The 15,232-nt window shown below is 43.8% G+C and overlaps 1 protein-coding gene across 1 annotated transcript in view; it reads left to right on the top strand.

The window, feature by feature from the left end:
- PTPRH (protein tyrosine phosphatase receptor type H) overlaps nucleotides 1-15,232 on the top strand; it is a 140,040-nt gene that overhangs the window by 73,685 nt on the left and 51,123 nt on the right. Inside the window, exons 5-7 of the mRNA XM_069947484.1 lie at nucleotides 473-742; nucleotides 1,398-1,667; nucleotides 4,598-4,867. Coding sequence (XP_069803585.1) covers nucleotides 473-742; nucleotides 1,398-1,667; nucleotides 4,598-4,867 — 810 coding nt within the window. The remainder of the gene's footprint in view (nucleotides 1-472; nucleotides 743-1,397; nucleotides 1,668-4,597; nucleotides 4,868-15,232) is intronic.

A 15,232-nucleotide genomic window follows, 5' to 3' on the forward strand; every position in this document is an offset into this window, starting at 1 on the left:
GATATGCTATTATTATTAGAAGGGCAGGAGCAACCTCTTGAAGTTTTATTGCATACTCACTGCTCAGAACACTTTTAGTAGCTCGGAAGCCTTACTATATTTGCTGCAGCTGCAGGTCCATTCATACTCTTTGTAGCAGTGCCGCAATGTACTGAGGCCTTGTCTCATTCTCTTCTGTTTGCATGGTACCTGGTGCTCTATAGGTGTCCCTCCCAATGATAGTAATTTAGGAGTTTGCAATATCTGGATCCCCATCCTCTTCAACACTTGGTTAGTTACCCTTCTACTGCTCATAATTCTATGATATTCTATTAGGAGAAACCAGATATTGGAACATTGAGTTTTAGGGAGAGTCCCTCAAACTGCTTTGGTTGATCTTGTAGACAAACTAATTTTGTCTTTTGTGTTGAAACTAATGTTAGATAAGAACAAATATGACCCGTTAAAAAAAAATTTTATTATATATTTTAAGGACCAAACATTGTCCAAGGAGTGACCACAATGACTGTATCAGAAACGACAGTGACTCTGCAGTGGAATTTATCCCTTGACCCTAATCATGATACATATACTTACACTGTGGATATTGGTGGTAAAAATGTCTCCAAGATTTCCTATCTAAGGAGCAACAGTGTAGTTGTGAATAACTTGTCACCAGGAGAAGACTACACCTTTACAGTCTTTGCAGTCACTAATAACGGAATATATAGTCAGCCATCCAAAACGGTTAATGCAACAACAAGTAAGTTCGCAGTTGTGCTAATACCCTATACTAATCTATGTGGCTGGAATAAGGATGACAAGCCTCAACCAGCCCATAGGTCTCCCTCCTCTGGGCTGCCACATCTGCTGCTCTACTGAAATTGCCATGTAATGGCTGTAATGGGTTGGCATTCATCTAACTTCTGACCCTAAATCATATTATGGAAGTAGATGGGAGTCATCTAGATGCTGTACAAAGGCAGACACTACATGATCACAAGACCCTGAGGGAGGGAAGAGTGCAGTACATCTAATTGTAGTGCAGGGAGCTGCATGCCGTATAAGTCATCTTCTACTTGCCAGCCAGTAACGAAAACTGTGTTATTGCAACTATTGTTCCAAGTTAGCTATGTCTCCAGCCTTTCACCATCAGGGATACCCCACCTTACACCAGTCAGGAGACCCTCACACAGGGAGTGCCCCAGCAGGACCACCATCATATCCAGATGCAACCTCCTTTAGTTTTTTCTATTCCAGCTACCGTTACCAGACCATGAAACTCAAGATCCACTACCACTTCCTCTGTCCCACACACTCCCCTGGGTTGATGCAGGCTCCATTATGGTGTTCTGGGATAAAATGAATTGTAATGGCGAGATGGTACATTTTGACATATTTGTATATTATGTTTCCAGGACCAAGCATAGTGGAAGGAGTGACTGTAGTGATTGTATCAGAGACTATGGTGACTCTTCAGTGGAACGTCTCTCAGGACAATAATCATGCTACATATACTTACACTGTTGAAGGTGGAGGAAACAATTCCATTAAGATATCAAATATCACTAGAAACAGTGTAATTGTGCAAGACCTAAAGCCAGGGGAAGACTACACCTTCAAAGTCTTTGCAGTCACTAATAATGGAATATATAGTCAGCCATCTCGAATTGTTAATGCAACAACAAGTAAGTTCACAGCTTTGTAGCAATGATTTATTTGTGTTGTATAAGCTGTATGATGTATTTTGGGAGCTTGTGTATAAAACAATTGTACTAATACCCTATACTAATGTGTGTGATTGGAATAATGACGACAAGCCTTAACCAGCTCACAGGCCTCCCCAGTGTTGGATTGGGGTACCTTGGGCCCACCAGGGAAATTATTTCTAGGGCCGACCCTTTATAGAATTAACCAGTGTCAAACCTTTCACATTAGTACAGTGACTTTGCATAAAGCTGTGTATGTAACCATGGATGCTAACTCACTAATAGTCACATATATATAATTGTTTCTGTGGCACCATATTCAAACAGCATAGAATGTCAAATATGCACAGCACATAATGAGGAACAGCACATTGGGAGCCCCAATACATAGAGGGGCACAGCTGGGGGGAAGGGGAGGGGTCAGAAGCAGAGTAAGAAAAATTTACTTTACTGAAAGAATAGTAGATGCTTGGAACAAACTTCCAGCAGATGTGGTTGGTAAATCCACAATAACAAAATTTAAAGGCGAAGTTCAGGCAGACTTTTATTTATTTTTATAAACTGTTCCAGCACTGGGGTCTGCTGTCCTTACTTTGCTTCCTGCTCCCTGGCTGCTTCTAGGTCTGAGTGGGGACCTGAGACGTGACATGCTAGGCCCACTCTGCCAGTCAGCGGCCAAGGCAAGACCCCGCTACGGCAGCTCACTGGCTAAGCAGGCTGGACACGTTATGTCTCAGGTCCCCACTGAGACCCAGAAGCAGCCGGGGACTAGGAACTGGAGGTGTTCAGCTACCTCCTCCCCGGCTGTTTTGAAAATATAGTTTGTGCCAAGTGGTGCCGACAATCATCTGTGTTTCTACAGCACATTGTGAGGCACAGCACATAGAGGGGCAAATAAGGAGACACATCACACAGAGGGGCACATGAGGAGGTAAGAGGCTCCAGTTAAATAAAATACGCATTTAAAAAAAAAAAGCCAACAAAGAAGTTCTGTGCGGTGTGAAGATTCCCTACCAGCACCCACAGCAGGTCAGGTCTCAGGCCGACTTACACACAAAGCTGAGGGGGAGGCTTTTTTTCTGCTGTAAGGGCCCTATTCCACCGGACGATTATCGCTCGCATAATCGTTAACGATAAACAATCCAAATCCAACCGTTACTTATGATCGTTCTTGTGGTTGTCTTGTCGTCGCTATTGTGTTCGTCACTACTGCGAATGACTGAACGACTTCTTATTCAATGCGAACGATTTGCGAACGATCAACGATAAAAACAGGTCCAGGTCTTATTAAACGATCAACAATTTCTCGTTCGGTCATTAGTCGTTAACTGCTATTGAAACTAACGCTTATCGTTTAGATTCGAACGATTTAACGATAATCTGAACGATAACCATCCGGTGGAATAGGGCCCTAACTCTGCCTCCTCCTCCCCTCCGTATATAGACACATCAGGAACTGGGCGGCTGCTGAGGAAGCTGCTGAGCATAATCTGCCGAATCAGGCCGATTCGGGAGACCATCACTCTTTGTAACAAAGACAATGATCAGCCAATGACAATGATCATCAGCTGAAAATCATCGAGGGCTGATGAATCTGTAAATAGAATAATAAAGTTCATACATTACTGCTCCCCAGTGTTCTCTTCGCTTCTCCTCTCTCCATATAGACGCCAGTCCAACTTCTGAGCTGGTCTCTTGGCTGAGCAGCCTGTCACTTTACAGACACGCTCTGAAATTGCACCGGAGCCTGCGAGGAGAAGCAAAGAGAATGCTAGGGAGCATAGAGAGGTAATGTATGTACATCACCTTTAAAGCAAGGTCTACATGGACATTGCTAATGATGTCTGTGCAGCCCTTGCTGCACAATAATCGAGTTGTGTAATAGGCTCAGTAAATGATCCACGATCTAGCAGATCGGTACTCATTTACTATACTGATGGGGCCATGTAATACAGCCCTTAGTGTACTGTGTGTTTCCCTACCCCCATCCTCCTCACATCTCTCCTGTCTTCACCTGTTCCTTACTGCCAGCAGGCTGATGACTGTGTTGATGGGTCTGTGTGACCCATCGGTGCAGCTGCAACAGAATATGATGAGGTGATAGCCCCCCCCTATCACTGCAGCTACACCACAACCTTCTGTTCAGGGGCTCACCAATAAGTAGGAAGGGGGAGGAGCCCACCTGGCATTTCCTTGGGTCCCCAATGACCCAGTCCGAGCCTGAGTCTTCCACCTCTGGGCTGCCACAATTGCTGCTTTAATGAAATTTCCATGTAATGGCTGTAATGGGTTGGCATTCATCTAACTCCTGACCCCAAATCATATTATGGAAGAAAATGGGAGTCATCTACAGATGCTGAACATAGGCACACACTAAAATGATCACAAGACCCTGAGAGAGGCAAGAATTGAGTACATTTACGTGTAGTGCAGGGACTTGCTGAGTGTATGCTGTATAAGTCATCTTCTACTTGTCTGCAAATAAAGAAAACTGTGTTATTGCAACTATTGTTTCCATGTTAGCTCTTAAGCCTCTCACCACCAAGGACATGCCACCTTACACCATCCCGGAGACCCTCGCATAGGGAGTGCCCCAGCAGGACCACCATAATATCCAGATGCAACCCCCTTTCATTGCAGCCAGTCTGAACAGTATGGGAGTTTTTTTTTTCCAGTCCCCATGACCAGACCATGATACACAAGGTCTACTTACCATTACCTCTGTCCCACACCTTTCCCTGGGTTGATGCAGGCTCCATTATGGTGTTTTGGAATAAAATGAACCTTAATGGCTCTGGCCATTCATGTGGAAAAAGCTTTTCAGGACTTGTGTACTGATACTAGATATTAGAGTTTATGAGAGAGAGAGAGAAGATACATTTTGACTTATATGTATATTTTATTTCCAGGACCAAGCATAGTGGAAGGAGAGACTGTAGTGAATGTATCAGAGACTACAGTAACTCTTCAGTGGAACGTCTCTCAGGACAATAATCATGCTACATATACTTACACTGTTGAAGGTGGAGGAAACAATTCCATTAAGATATCAAATATCACTAGAAACAGTGTAATTGTGCAAGACCTAAAGCCGGGAGAAGACTACACCTTCAAAGTCTTTGCAGTCACTAATAACGGAATATATAGTCAGCCATCTCGAATTGTTAATGCAACAACAAGTAAGTTCCCAGTTCTATAGCAATGTTATTTAGCTGTCCATCATATGTTTTGGGAGTTTGTGCAGCTTTTGTACCATGCCCTACTGTATAAGTTAGTGAAGTTATTTGTCATTTTTCAAGTCAGGAAATACTATAGTATGATATACGGACCATTCAGGATCTCATCATCAGTGCAGTGAATACAGCACCTGTGCTCTATTGTACAATGTCTGTATGTTTGACTGACTGATGGCTGTATATGCCAGGTAATCACTTTATTGGCTGGCAGCTTCCAGGAAGAGGAATGGATGAGCTATCTGCTAGGCTAGTGGCTTCTACCTAATGGGGAGGATTCCTACCTACTAAGAGGTTTCTGCTTAATAGGGGATTACCTACATATTTTGGGGTGATTATTAACTGGGGCATTTACCTAATGGGGGTACTATCCACCAACCATGTGTATAAATGTATAATCATCGGCCACACAGGAAACGGGATGTGAGGCCAATGACCATAAAACACACAGCATATCACAGAGCAGTACATACTACACAGGGGGCCATATATTACCAAGGTGACTACACAGAGGGCGATATATTACCAGGGTGACTACACAGGGGGCCATATGCTAAAGCAAGATGGCTACATGGGGGGCATCTACTAAAGGGGGCACTACATAGGAGGGGGCCATCTACTAAAGGGAGAACTACATTAGGGGCCCTCTAATAAAAGGAGAACTACACAAGGGGCCACCTGATAAAAGGGGGAACTACAAGGGGCCATATACTGAAGGGAGGACGACACAGGGGGCCATCTACCATAGGGGGCTGCATAGAGGATGATGCACATTCGTTACTGTAATGGGAAGATGTTATATGCAAAGTGGTCTCAATATAATAGCTGGTGGGGATTAGAATGACAGAATGTCAGAGTGACAGCTTTTTTGTTTTTTTGATAAGGGGAAGATAACATGACTCAGGCAGTGTATATTCTTAAGGCCCCAATACACTAAACAATTATAGTCCTTGCTTGGCTGATTACTGGCCATTCAGGCCAGTAATAGTTTAGTGTAATAGTCCATGATGAAAGGCAATGATCAACCTACATGCACAATGTTGGCTAATTGTGGTCTTTCAATATGCTGAAAGAGCATGATTTGTGCAGTGATGGTCTACTGCGCATCGCTCCATGTAATAGGATTTTTTGTGCAGCCCTGGAAACTGACAGCACACATCCCAAGCACTCTATACTTAACATGCTACTTGTGATCTGCTATCTTGCTTCTCCAGTGCTCCGGCCACTAGCAGTATCTTCAGGTCCTGCCTACCTCTGTTGTCAATCATTCCAAAGTAGGTGGGGCTTAATGATACAGCTTAAGAAGCCAAATGCTGGAACACAAGCAGTGGGGTAAGTATAGACTGCACGTAAGCATGCATGATTGTCAGCCTGGTTTCCTTTTATCATTATCGTGCACACAAACCGTTGTTTACACAGGGAGATGATAAATTTTAAAACAAGTTCTAAACAGACTGTCAGCCAATAATCAGGCATTTGCCCAGTCTTTGGCTGATCACTGTCACTTTTACACAATCCGATTATTATTCATAAGTCACATACGACTTTGCTATCATTGACAGCGGCCACTGTAACTTCAGAGCCAGTCTCTGAAGTGACTGGCTGCTTAGGCAATTACTAGCCATGGTGCTACCTGTCTCAGCCAGTGATTTGAACAAAAATGAAGCGGGCACCACAAAATACTTAACCCCTTAATGACAGCGGGCGTAAATGTACGCCCCCACAGGCTGGGCCTTAACGCAAACGGGCATACATTTACGCCTGCTGTTTACCCGATCGCTGTGTGTAAACACACAGCAATCGGGTAATAGTGGCTGCTAAAAATCATAGCAGGCCATCATAGCTTGTCGGCACGGAAGTTGTTAACACCCCCCATGCCGACGATCACTGCTATTGGCTGATCAGTTCAGATCAGCCAATAACGGCGATCTTCAGATTTCCGGGTCATCGGTGACCAAGAAAGCAGTGGCTTTTAAAAGTAATGGTGTCAATGTTGCCACGTCCCGATTTAACTTTTTTGGGGACATTTATCGCCGTGATCGGCCAGGCAAGGCCAATCACGGCGATAAATGTCCCCAAAAAAGTTAAATACCTGCTCCAATCACCTCAGCTAGGTAGCTGTGTTCAGAGCATGTATTCGGCCATACTCACCTGATCCCTGTGTCCGGAGCGGTGTCTTGCAGGTCCCGAGGTGTCCTCTTCTTCTCGTCATCTGTCTTCGGCTTTTTCCGTCGGCTCGTCGTCTTTCTTAGGCAAGGCTGGAGCCGAAAAAAGCCGATCTCCAGCTTTGTCCGGCTTTTGAGTCCTACTGCCCCCTAGCAGCTGATAAGTGTACAGTATATAATACACTTATGAGTAGCTATAGGGTTGTAGAGAGTTTTTTTTTCCATTTTTTTTTTTCGCACCCTACCTCCGCTGAGTGCTGATCAGCATCGCACGTAAGTGCGCTGCTAATCAGTAACTCCTCCTTTTTGGCGTAGGGATTTTTTTCTTCTTTATCCTACCGCCACTGTCTGCTGATAAGTACCGCACAAAATTGCGACATTTATCAGCAACTCCTTTGCGTAGGTTTTTTTTTCTCTTAATGTTAAAAAGAAATGTAAAAAACACTTCATTACACTACACTACATGAAATAAAGTTTAACACTACACCACTACACATTTACATACCTGACACCGAAACAGCCAGTGAGGATGAATGGGGGGGGGGCGATCCTTTTCTCCTCCATTCATCCTCCTCCTCATCATCCAGTGACGTGTCTGGGGGTAGCGTAGCGTATGCTGCCCCCCAGACATGTCTTTTCCGCCAGTACCAGCCCAATAAGAGATCACAGTATAGTGTGAAATTCTACAAACTCTGTGAGAGAACCTCAGGGTACACTTACAGATTTAGGGTACATGCACACTGATGCGGGCGCGCATGTCTCCACCCATGTCATAGACTCCATTCTATGCACGGGCGGATTCCGTTGTCTGTCCAAAGAATGAACATGTTCATTCTTTGGACAGAAGGCAGAATCCGCCCGTGCATAGAATGGAGTGTGACACGAGCGTCTGCATCAGTCCGCCGGCGGGTGCCAGCTGCGGAATGCACGACGGGTTATCGGTTGCTATTCCACAGTGTGCACGTACCCGGGGGCTCGGTTCAGACGTTGTAACTGTGCGGCTGTATTTGCGGCTGTAATTGTGCGGCGGTATTTTTGGTGGTTCGTGTGTATGCTTGGAAGTATAGGATATGCGGCTGCATAGTGCACACTATGTCTGAATCTACGGCCCTATCGTAAACGGACCCGTAAAAAATGAACAAGACCATTGTTTGCGGCTGGACATGCGGCCGAGGATTGACAGGCGGTCCGTACGGAGTACTTCAAAAATAGTCGGCAATGATGCCGAATGCCGATGCCTCTAATAGTTAATATATTAAATTACTAAAACACATTTTCTTTGTAATCAAGACACTTTCGTTGTTCAATAATTTATTTCTAACGAATCCATCATTTTGCAATTAAATATACTGTTAAAATAAATAGATATATAAATAAATGTATATTTATCTATATATTTATTTTTTGACAGTATATTTAATTGCACAATGATGGATTCGTTAGAATTAAATTATTGAACACCGAAACTGAATTTATTTCCACGAAAATGTGTTTTATTAATTAAATATTAATTAGTACAGGAAGCTCCATAAGCCATTAATTCATATTCCCGGCAATAGAGCATTCTGTACTAATCATCACTTTACTTTAATGAAAACATCAAATGTTTCTTCTAATTATGTTATCACAATAGCATTATTAGAAGAAACATTTAGAATTATATGTGCGCTCAGCTGATTGGCTGTTCGGCTGAGCGCACATATAATGAGCCGGTCCGCAGTACAGTGACTTCATTGTGCTGCGGACCAGCGAAGAGGACACATCGGGGTGAGTATAGAGCTCTCCCCACCCCCTCCCCTGCACTGCACCCCTCCCAGCAAGGAAGGGGGGTCACTTAACCCCTTCCTTGCTGGGATGGGTGCAGTCTGACATCAGTCTGGCCCCCAGGGGGTTAAGGGGGATGCAATACATCCTCCCTTAACCCCTTGGGGGTCAGACTGTAAGCAGCGATCTGTAAAAATGCTGCATACTGTAAGGAGCACAACACCGCTCACAATGATGGGTGTTGTGCTCCTGTTTGTGTGTTTTTTGTGTGTTTCTCCCTTTTTGTTTTTCAGATATCGGTATCCTGGGGATTACGTCGGATTCCATGGACTACGTCGATGACCAGCGGTTGTTGTTTTAATTTTTTTAATAAAATGGTCAATGAGGGGTGTGGGGGTGTTTTTATTTGAATAAAAAATTTTTTTAACTTGTGTGTTGTCTTTATTTCTTTACTTTATAGACTTAGTAGTGGAAGCCGTCTAATAGACGGAATCCATTACTAAGTTGGGGCCTAGTGTTAGCCGGTATAAAATGGCTAACACTAACCCCCTATTATTACCCCAGTACCCAATGCCACCAGGGGTACTGGGAAGAGCCGGGTGCCAGTGGTCCCGGAGCGTCAAAATTGGCGCTCCTGGACCGGGCGGCAGCAGGCTGGTAAGATTTAGGCTGGGGAGGGCCTAAACCAATGGCTCTTCCCACCCTGGTGTTACCAGGCTGCTGTCGTTTGGTTTTTAACCCGGCTGGTTATAAAAATAGGGGGGACCCTATGCGTGTTTTTTTTAAATAAATAAATAATTATAAAAAAACGCATAGGGTCCCCCCTATTTTTATAACCAGCCGGGTTAAAAACCAAACGACAGCAGCCTGGTAACACCAGGGTGGGAAGAGCCATTGGTTTAGGCCCTCCCCAGCCTAAATCTTACCAGCCTGCTGCCGCCCGGTCCAGGAGCGCCAATATTGACGCTCCGGGACCACTGGCACCCGGCTCTTCCCAGTACCCCTGGTGGCATTGGGTACTGGGGTAATAATGGGGGGTTAGTGTTAGCCATTTTATACCGGCTAACACTAGGCCCCAACTTAGTAATGGATTCCGTCTATTAGACGGCTTCCACTACTAAGTCTATAAAGTAAAGAAATAAAGACAACACACAAGTTAAAAAAATTTTTATTCAAATAAAACACCCCCACATCCCTCATTGACCATTTTATTAAAAAAATTAAAACAACAACCGCTGGTCATCGACGTAGTCCATGGAATCCGACGTAATCCCCAGGATACCGATATCTGAAAAACAAAAAGGGAGAAACACACAAAAAATACACAAACAGGAGCACAACACCCATCATTGTGAGCGGTGTTGTGCTCCTTACAGTATGCAGCATCTTTACAGATCGCTGCTTACAGTCTGACCCCCAAGGGGTTAAGGGAGGATGTATTGCATCCCCCTTAACCCCCTGGGGGCCAGACTGATGTCAGACTGCACCCATCCCAGCAAGGAAGGGGTTAAGTGACCCCCCTTCCTTGCTGGGAGGGGTGCAGTGCTGGGGAGGGGGTGGGGAGAGCTCTATACTCACCATCCGATGTCCCGATGTTGTCTCTTCGCTGGTCCGCAGCACAATGAAGTCACTGTGCTGCGGACCGGCTCATTATATGTGCGCTCAGCCGAACAGCCAATCAGCTGAGCGCACATATAATTCTAAATGTTTCTTCTAATAATGCTATTGTGATAACATAATTAGAAGAAACATTTGATGTTTTAATTAAAGTAAAGTGATGATTAGTACAGAATGCTCTATTGCCGGGAATATGAATTAACGGCTTATGGAGCTTCCTGTACTAATTAATATTTAATTAATAAAACACATTTTCGTTGAAATAAATAGTTTCTTTGTTCAATAATTTAATTCTAACGAATCCATCATTGTGCAATTAAATATACTGTCAAAAAATTAATATATATATATAAATATACATTTATTTATATATATATTTATTTTAACAGTATATTTAATTGCAAAATGATGGAATCGTTTACATTTAATTATTGAACAATAAAAGGGACTTTATTAGAAAGAAAATGTGTTTTATTAATTCAATATATTAACCATGAGAGACATCGGCTATTGTGCAGAGGATCGCAAACCCCGGTAATTGCAATTCATGTAAACTGTGTTCCCTGCTTTCCCAAATGCATCCAGAGGTGTTTGCATCACTTTCTTAACATTTTATTTGTTATTTTTAGTTGAACCAGATTTCCAAGTAAATGACCGTATGTTTTGAGCCGCATGTCTATTTTTTCCCACGGCCGGAGTTTCACCTGCACATTTACAGCCGCATAAAAAATACAGCCGCACAGTTACATCGTGTGAACCTAGCCTTAGAGTGTATGAAGGAAATGACACCCGAATCCAGTCCCAGATTCCCCCCCATCCTCAGAGTTAGTGGGAAGATCGTTTGGGAACTGATCTTCCCACTGCTGGATAAAGGTTACCACCTGTACGAGAATAACTTTTATACCAGCACCCCCCCATCCTTTTTGGTCCTTCGCTGCCCGAGCTACTGTAGCTTGTGGAACGACTAGAAAATATCAGAAGCATTAATAAAGCCCTATTATTTAGCAGCCATGGAGCGCACCCAGCGCTTCTGGATATGAGGGACTCCGTATCGTACCAGGGCAACATTTTCCAGGTGACGTCCCCTACACTGGAAAACAGGAGACCCCAGAAGAAGTGCAGAGTGTGGCGTAACAGGGGGATCAGGAAGGACACCATTTTCCAGTGTGCCACCTGTCCTGATCACCCCTGCCTCTGCATAAAGGATCGCTTCAAGGCGTACCACACATCATTGGAGTTCTACATTTTCTAAATTCTTTCCCTCTCTCCTATTTCAGGGGTCACGTTGATTTAGGGATTATTCTGATTGCCATTTTGGAGTCAGGAAGGAATTTTTGTCCCAGTGATGAGGCTACTATGGTGTGCCTCACAAGGGTTTTTTGCCTTCCTCTGGATCAACACAGGTTTAATTTGATGGACTCCTGTCCTTTTCAACCTTATAAACTAATAATTGGCCTAATACCCCCAAATAAATAAAAAATTTGTCCCTTTTCCCAACTAAATACGTATGGCTGCCATTCTTATTAGAAGCTTGCCATGATGCAATTACAAAGCCTCTGCACTGCCAGGACAGTAGAAACCCCCCTCAAGTGACCCCATTCTGGAAACTTCATCCCATAAGGATTCTAACAAGGGGTGCAGAGAGGATATGGCCCCCTGGTGACTGGCACATTTGTGCCGTGAAAATGAAAAAAAAATAGTATTTTTTTACTTTCACACCACATGTTTTACATGTGTGCCAGTCACCAGTAGGGTCCATATGCTCACTGCACCCCTTGTTAGACCCTTGAGGGGTGTAGTTTCCAGAATGGGGTCACTTGGGGGTTTCTACTGTCCTGGCAGCACAGCACAGCTTTGTAATTGCGACATTGCCTCCATCCTCCATTCCAGCCTCTAAATGGCAATCTGTCCCTTTGGTGGCTTGCCTTGTGCCCATATGGCACATTATGTCCACATATGGAATATTTTCGTACTCAGGGGAAATTACCCTACACGTTTTGCGTTCATTTTCTTTTTTAACCCCTTGTGGAAATAGAAAAAATCAACGCTAGACCAACATTTTCATTTTTACAAGGGGTTAAAAAAACTCAAAGGGTGTAAAATTTAGAATGGTGCAAACTGCCCACAGCAACCAATCACAGCTCAGCTTTCCTTTCAGCACTGCCTAAAGCTGAGCTGTGATTAGTTGCTGTGGGCAGTTTGCACCAGTCTAAATTTTACACCCTTTGATAAATCTCCCCCAAAATGTGTAGAGCAATTTCCCCTGAGAAATCATAAAGCCTCCAAAGGGAAGGAGCGCCATTTGGATTTTGGAGGCTGGAATGGATTTCGAGGGCCTTGTTGCATTTAAAAGGCCTCTGTGTTGCCAAGACAGTTGAAACCCCCCACAAGTGATCCCATTATGGAAACTACACCCCTCAAGGAATGTAGCAAGAGTGTAGTGAGCTTATAGACTCCACTGGTGATGGGCACAAATGTGGAACAATTTGGCATGAAAATGAAATATTACATTTTTTACACTATATTGTTGGTCTAGCCTTGAATTTTTCATTTTTACAAGGGGTTAAAAGAGAAAAAAAACACACACAAAATGTGTACAGCAATTTCCCCTGAGTCCGTAAATACCCCACATGTGGACATGAAGCGCCATGTGGCTCCAGGGCAAGCCTCCGAATGGAAGGAGCGCCATTTGGATTTTGGAGGCTGGATTTGGCCAGAATGGATGATGAAGGCCATGTCGCATTTACAGAGCCCTTGTGCTGCCAAGACAGTGAAACCCCCACAAGTGACCATATTCTGGAAACCACCCCTCAAGGAATCTAACAAGGGGTGCAATGAGGATATGGACCCCTTGATGACGGGCACATTTGTGCCGTGAAAGTGAAAAAATGAAAATTTTCTTTCATGTCACATTGTTCCACATTTGTGCCCGTCACCAGTGGGGTCCATATGCTCATTGCACCCCTTGTTAGATTCCTTGAGGGGTGTAGTTTCCAGAATGGGGTCACTTGTGGGTGGTTTCCAGGGTTTTGGCAGCACAAGGGCTCTGTAAATGTGACGTGGCCCTTGAAATTCATTCCAGTGAAATTCAGCTTCCAAAGGCCAATTAGGGCTCCTTCTCTTTGGAGGCTCGTCCTGCGCCCGCTTGGCACTTTATGTCCACACGTGGGCTATTTCCGTACTCTGGAGAAAGTGTGCTACAAGTTTGGTGTTTTTCTTTTTTTCTTTTATCCCCTTGTAAAAATTAAGAATTGAAGGCTAGAACAACGTTTTAGTGTAAAAAATAAAATTTTTCCTTTTTCACGCCACATTGTTCTTAAAATCTGTGAAGCACCTGTGGTGTCCAGAAGCTCACTGCACCCCTTGTTACATTCCTTGAGGGGTGCAGTTTTCTAAATGGTGTCCCTTTTTATGTTTTTTTTTTTTTTTTTTATGTTTTAGCACCCCAGAGCCTCTGCCTGAAGTGGTACGGTCAAAAATGACCAAATATAACGGAGCCATTGAAATTCACAAGGCGGTCCTTTATATCTGAGGCTTGTGGTTGCGTCAAATAGCCCAATAGGGCCACATATGGGGTATTTCTATAAACTGTAGAAACGGGGCAATAAATATTGAGGTGCATTTCTCTGGTAATAGGTTTACAATTATGAAAGATATTGGATTACAATAAAATCTCTGCACAGAAAATAAAAATTTTCAAATTTCTTACACACTTAGCTTTTATTTCTGTGACTCCCCTTAAGGGTTAAAAAAACTTTCTGGATGTGCTTTTGCAGAGTTTGGAGGTGCAGTTTCTGAAATGGGGTGCTTTGTGGGGCTTTCTAACATACAGTCCCCTCAAATACACTTTAAGGCTATGTTCACACTACATAAAAGTATGGCCGTTGTTGCCTTTTTGCAGAGGGCAACATAACCTTATCTGATATGGGATCCCGACCGGAGCGTATACATATCGTATACGCTTCGGCCGGGATCCCATACAGGGCCGCAAATAATTGACATGTCCGTTTTCTGCAGCCGGAATTTAGTGAATTCCAGCCGCAGAAAGACCTGTCAGTTTACACAGTGAAGCGAGCGGCTCCGGCTCCGGCTTCCCTTTGTGCTATGGGAAGCTCTGATGCGGGCGCGCGCTGATGCGCCCGCATCAGAGCTCTGCAGCTGGATGGATCATCTGGCCGGTTCTTAAGTACTGGACGCGATTATCCGAGCACAGACCGGCCGTTCCGTGACCCGCCTGGGGTCACAGAACGGCCTTTCTGATACGTTGTGTGAACATAGCCTAAGGCTGGGTTCACACACAGTATATTTCAGTTGGTATTGTGGTCCTCATAGCAACCAAAACCAGGAGTGGATTGAAAACACAGAAAGGCTCTGTTCACACAATGATGAAATTGAGTGGATGGCCGCCATATAACAGTAAATAACTGCCATTATTTCAATACAGCAGCCGTTGTTTTAAAATAACAGCAAATATTTGACATTTAAATGACGGCCATCCACTCAATTACATTATTATGTGAACAGATCCTTTCTGTGTTTTCAATCCACTCCTGGTTTTGGTTTCTAATGAGGAACTGACATGAGGACCAAATACTGCCTGAAATATACTGTGTGTGTGAACCCAGCCTAAACCTGAACAAGTCCCTAAAAAATCTGATTTAGAAATTTTCCTGACAATTTGGAAAATTGCTGCTAATGTTTTAAGCTTTCTATTGTCAAAAAAAATGAAAGATAGTTTAATAAATGCTGCCAACATAAAGTAGAC

This window comes from Dendropsophus ebraccatus, chromosome 12 (genome assembly GCF_027789765.1).
Source record: "Dendropsophus ebraccatus isolate aDenEbr1 chromosome 12, aDenEbr1.pat, whole genome shotgun sequence".
In the NCBI taxonomy this organism is placed as follows: Eukaryota; Metazoa; Chordata; class Amphibia; order Anura; family Hylidae; genus Dendropsophus; species Dendropsophus ebraccatus.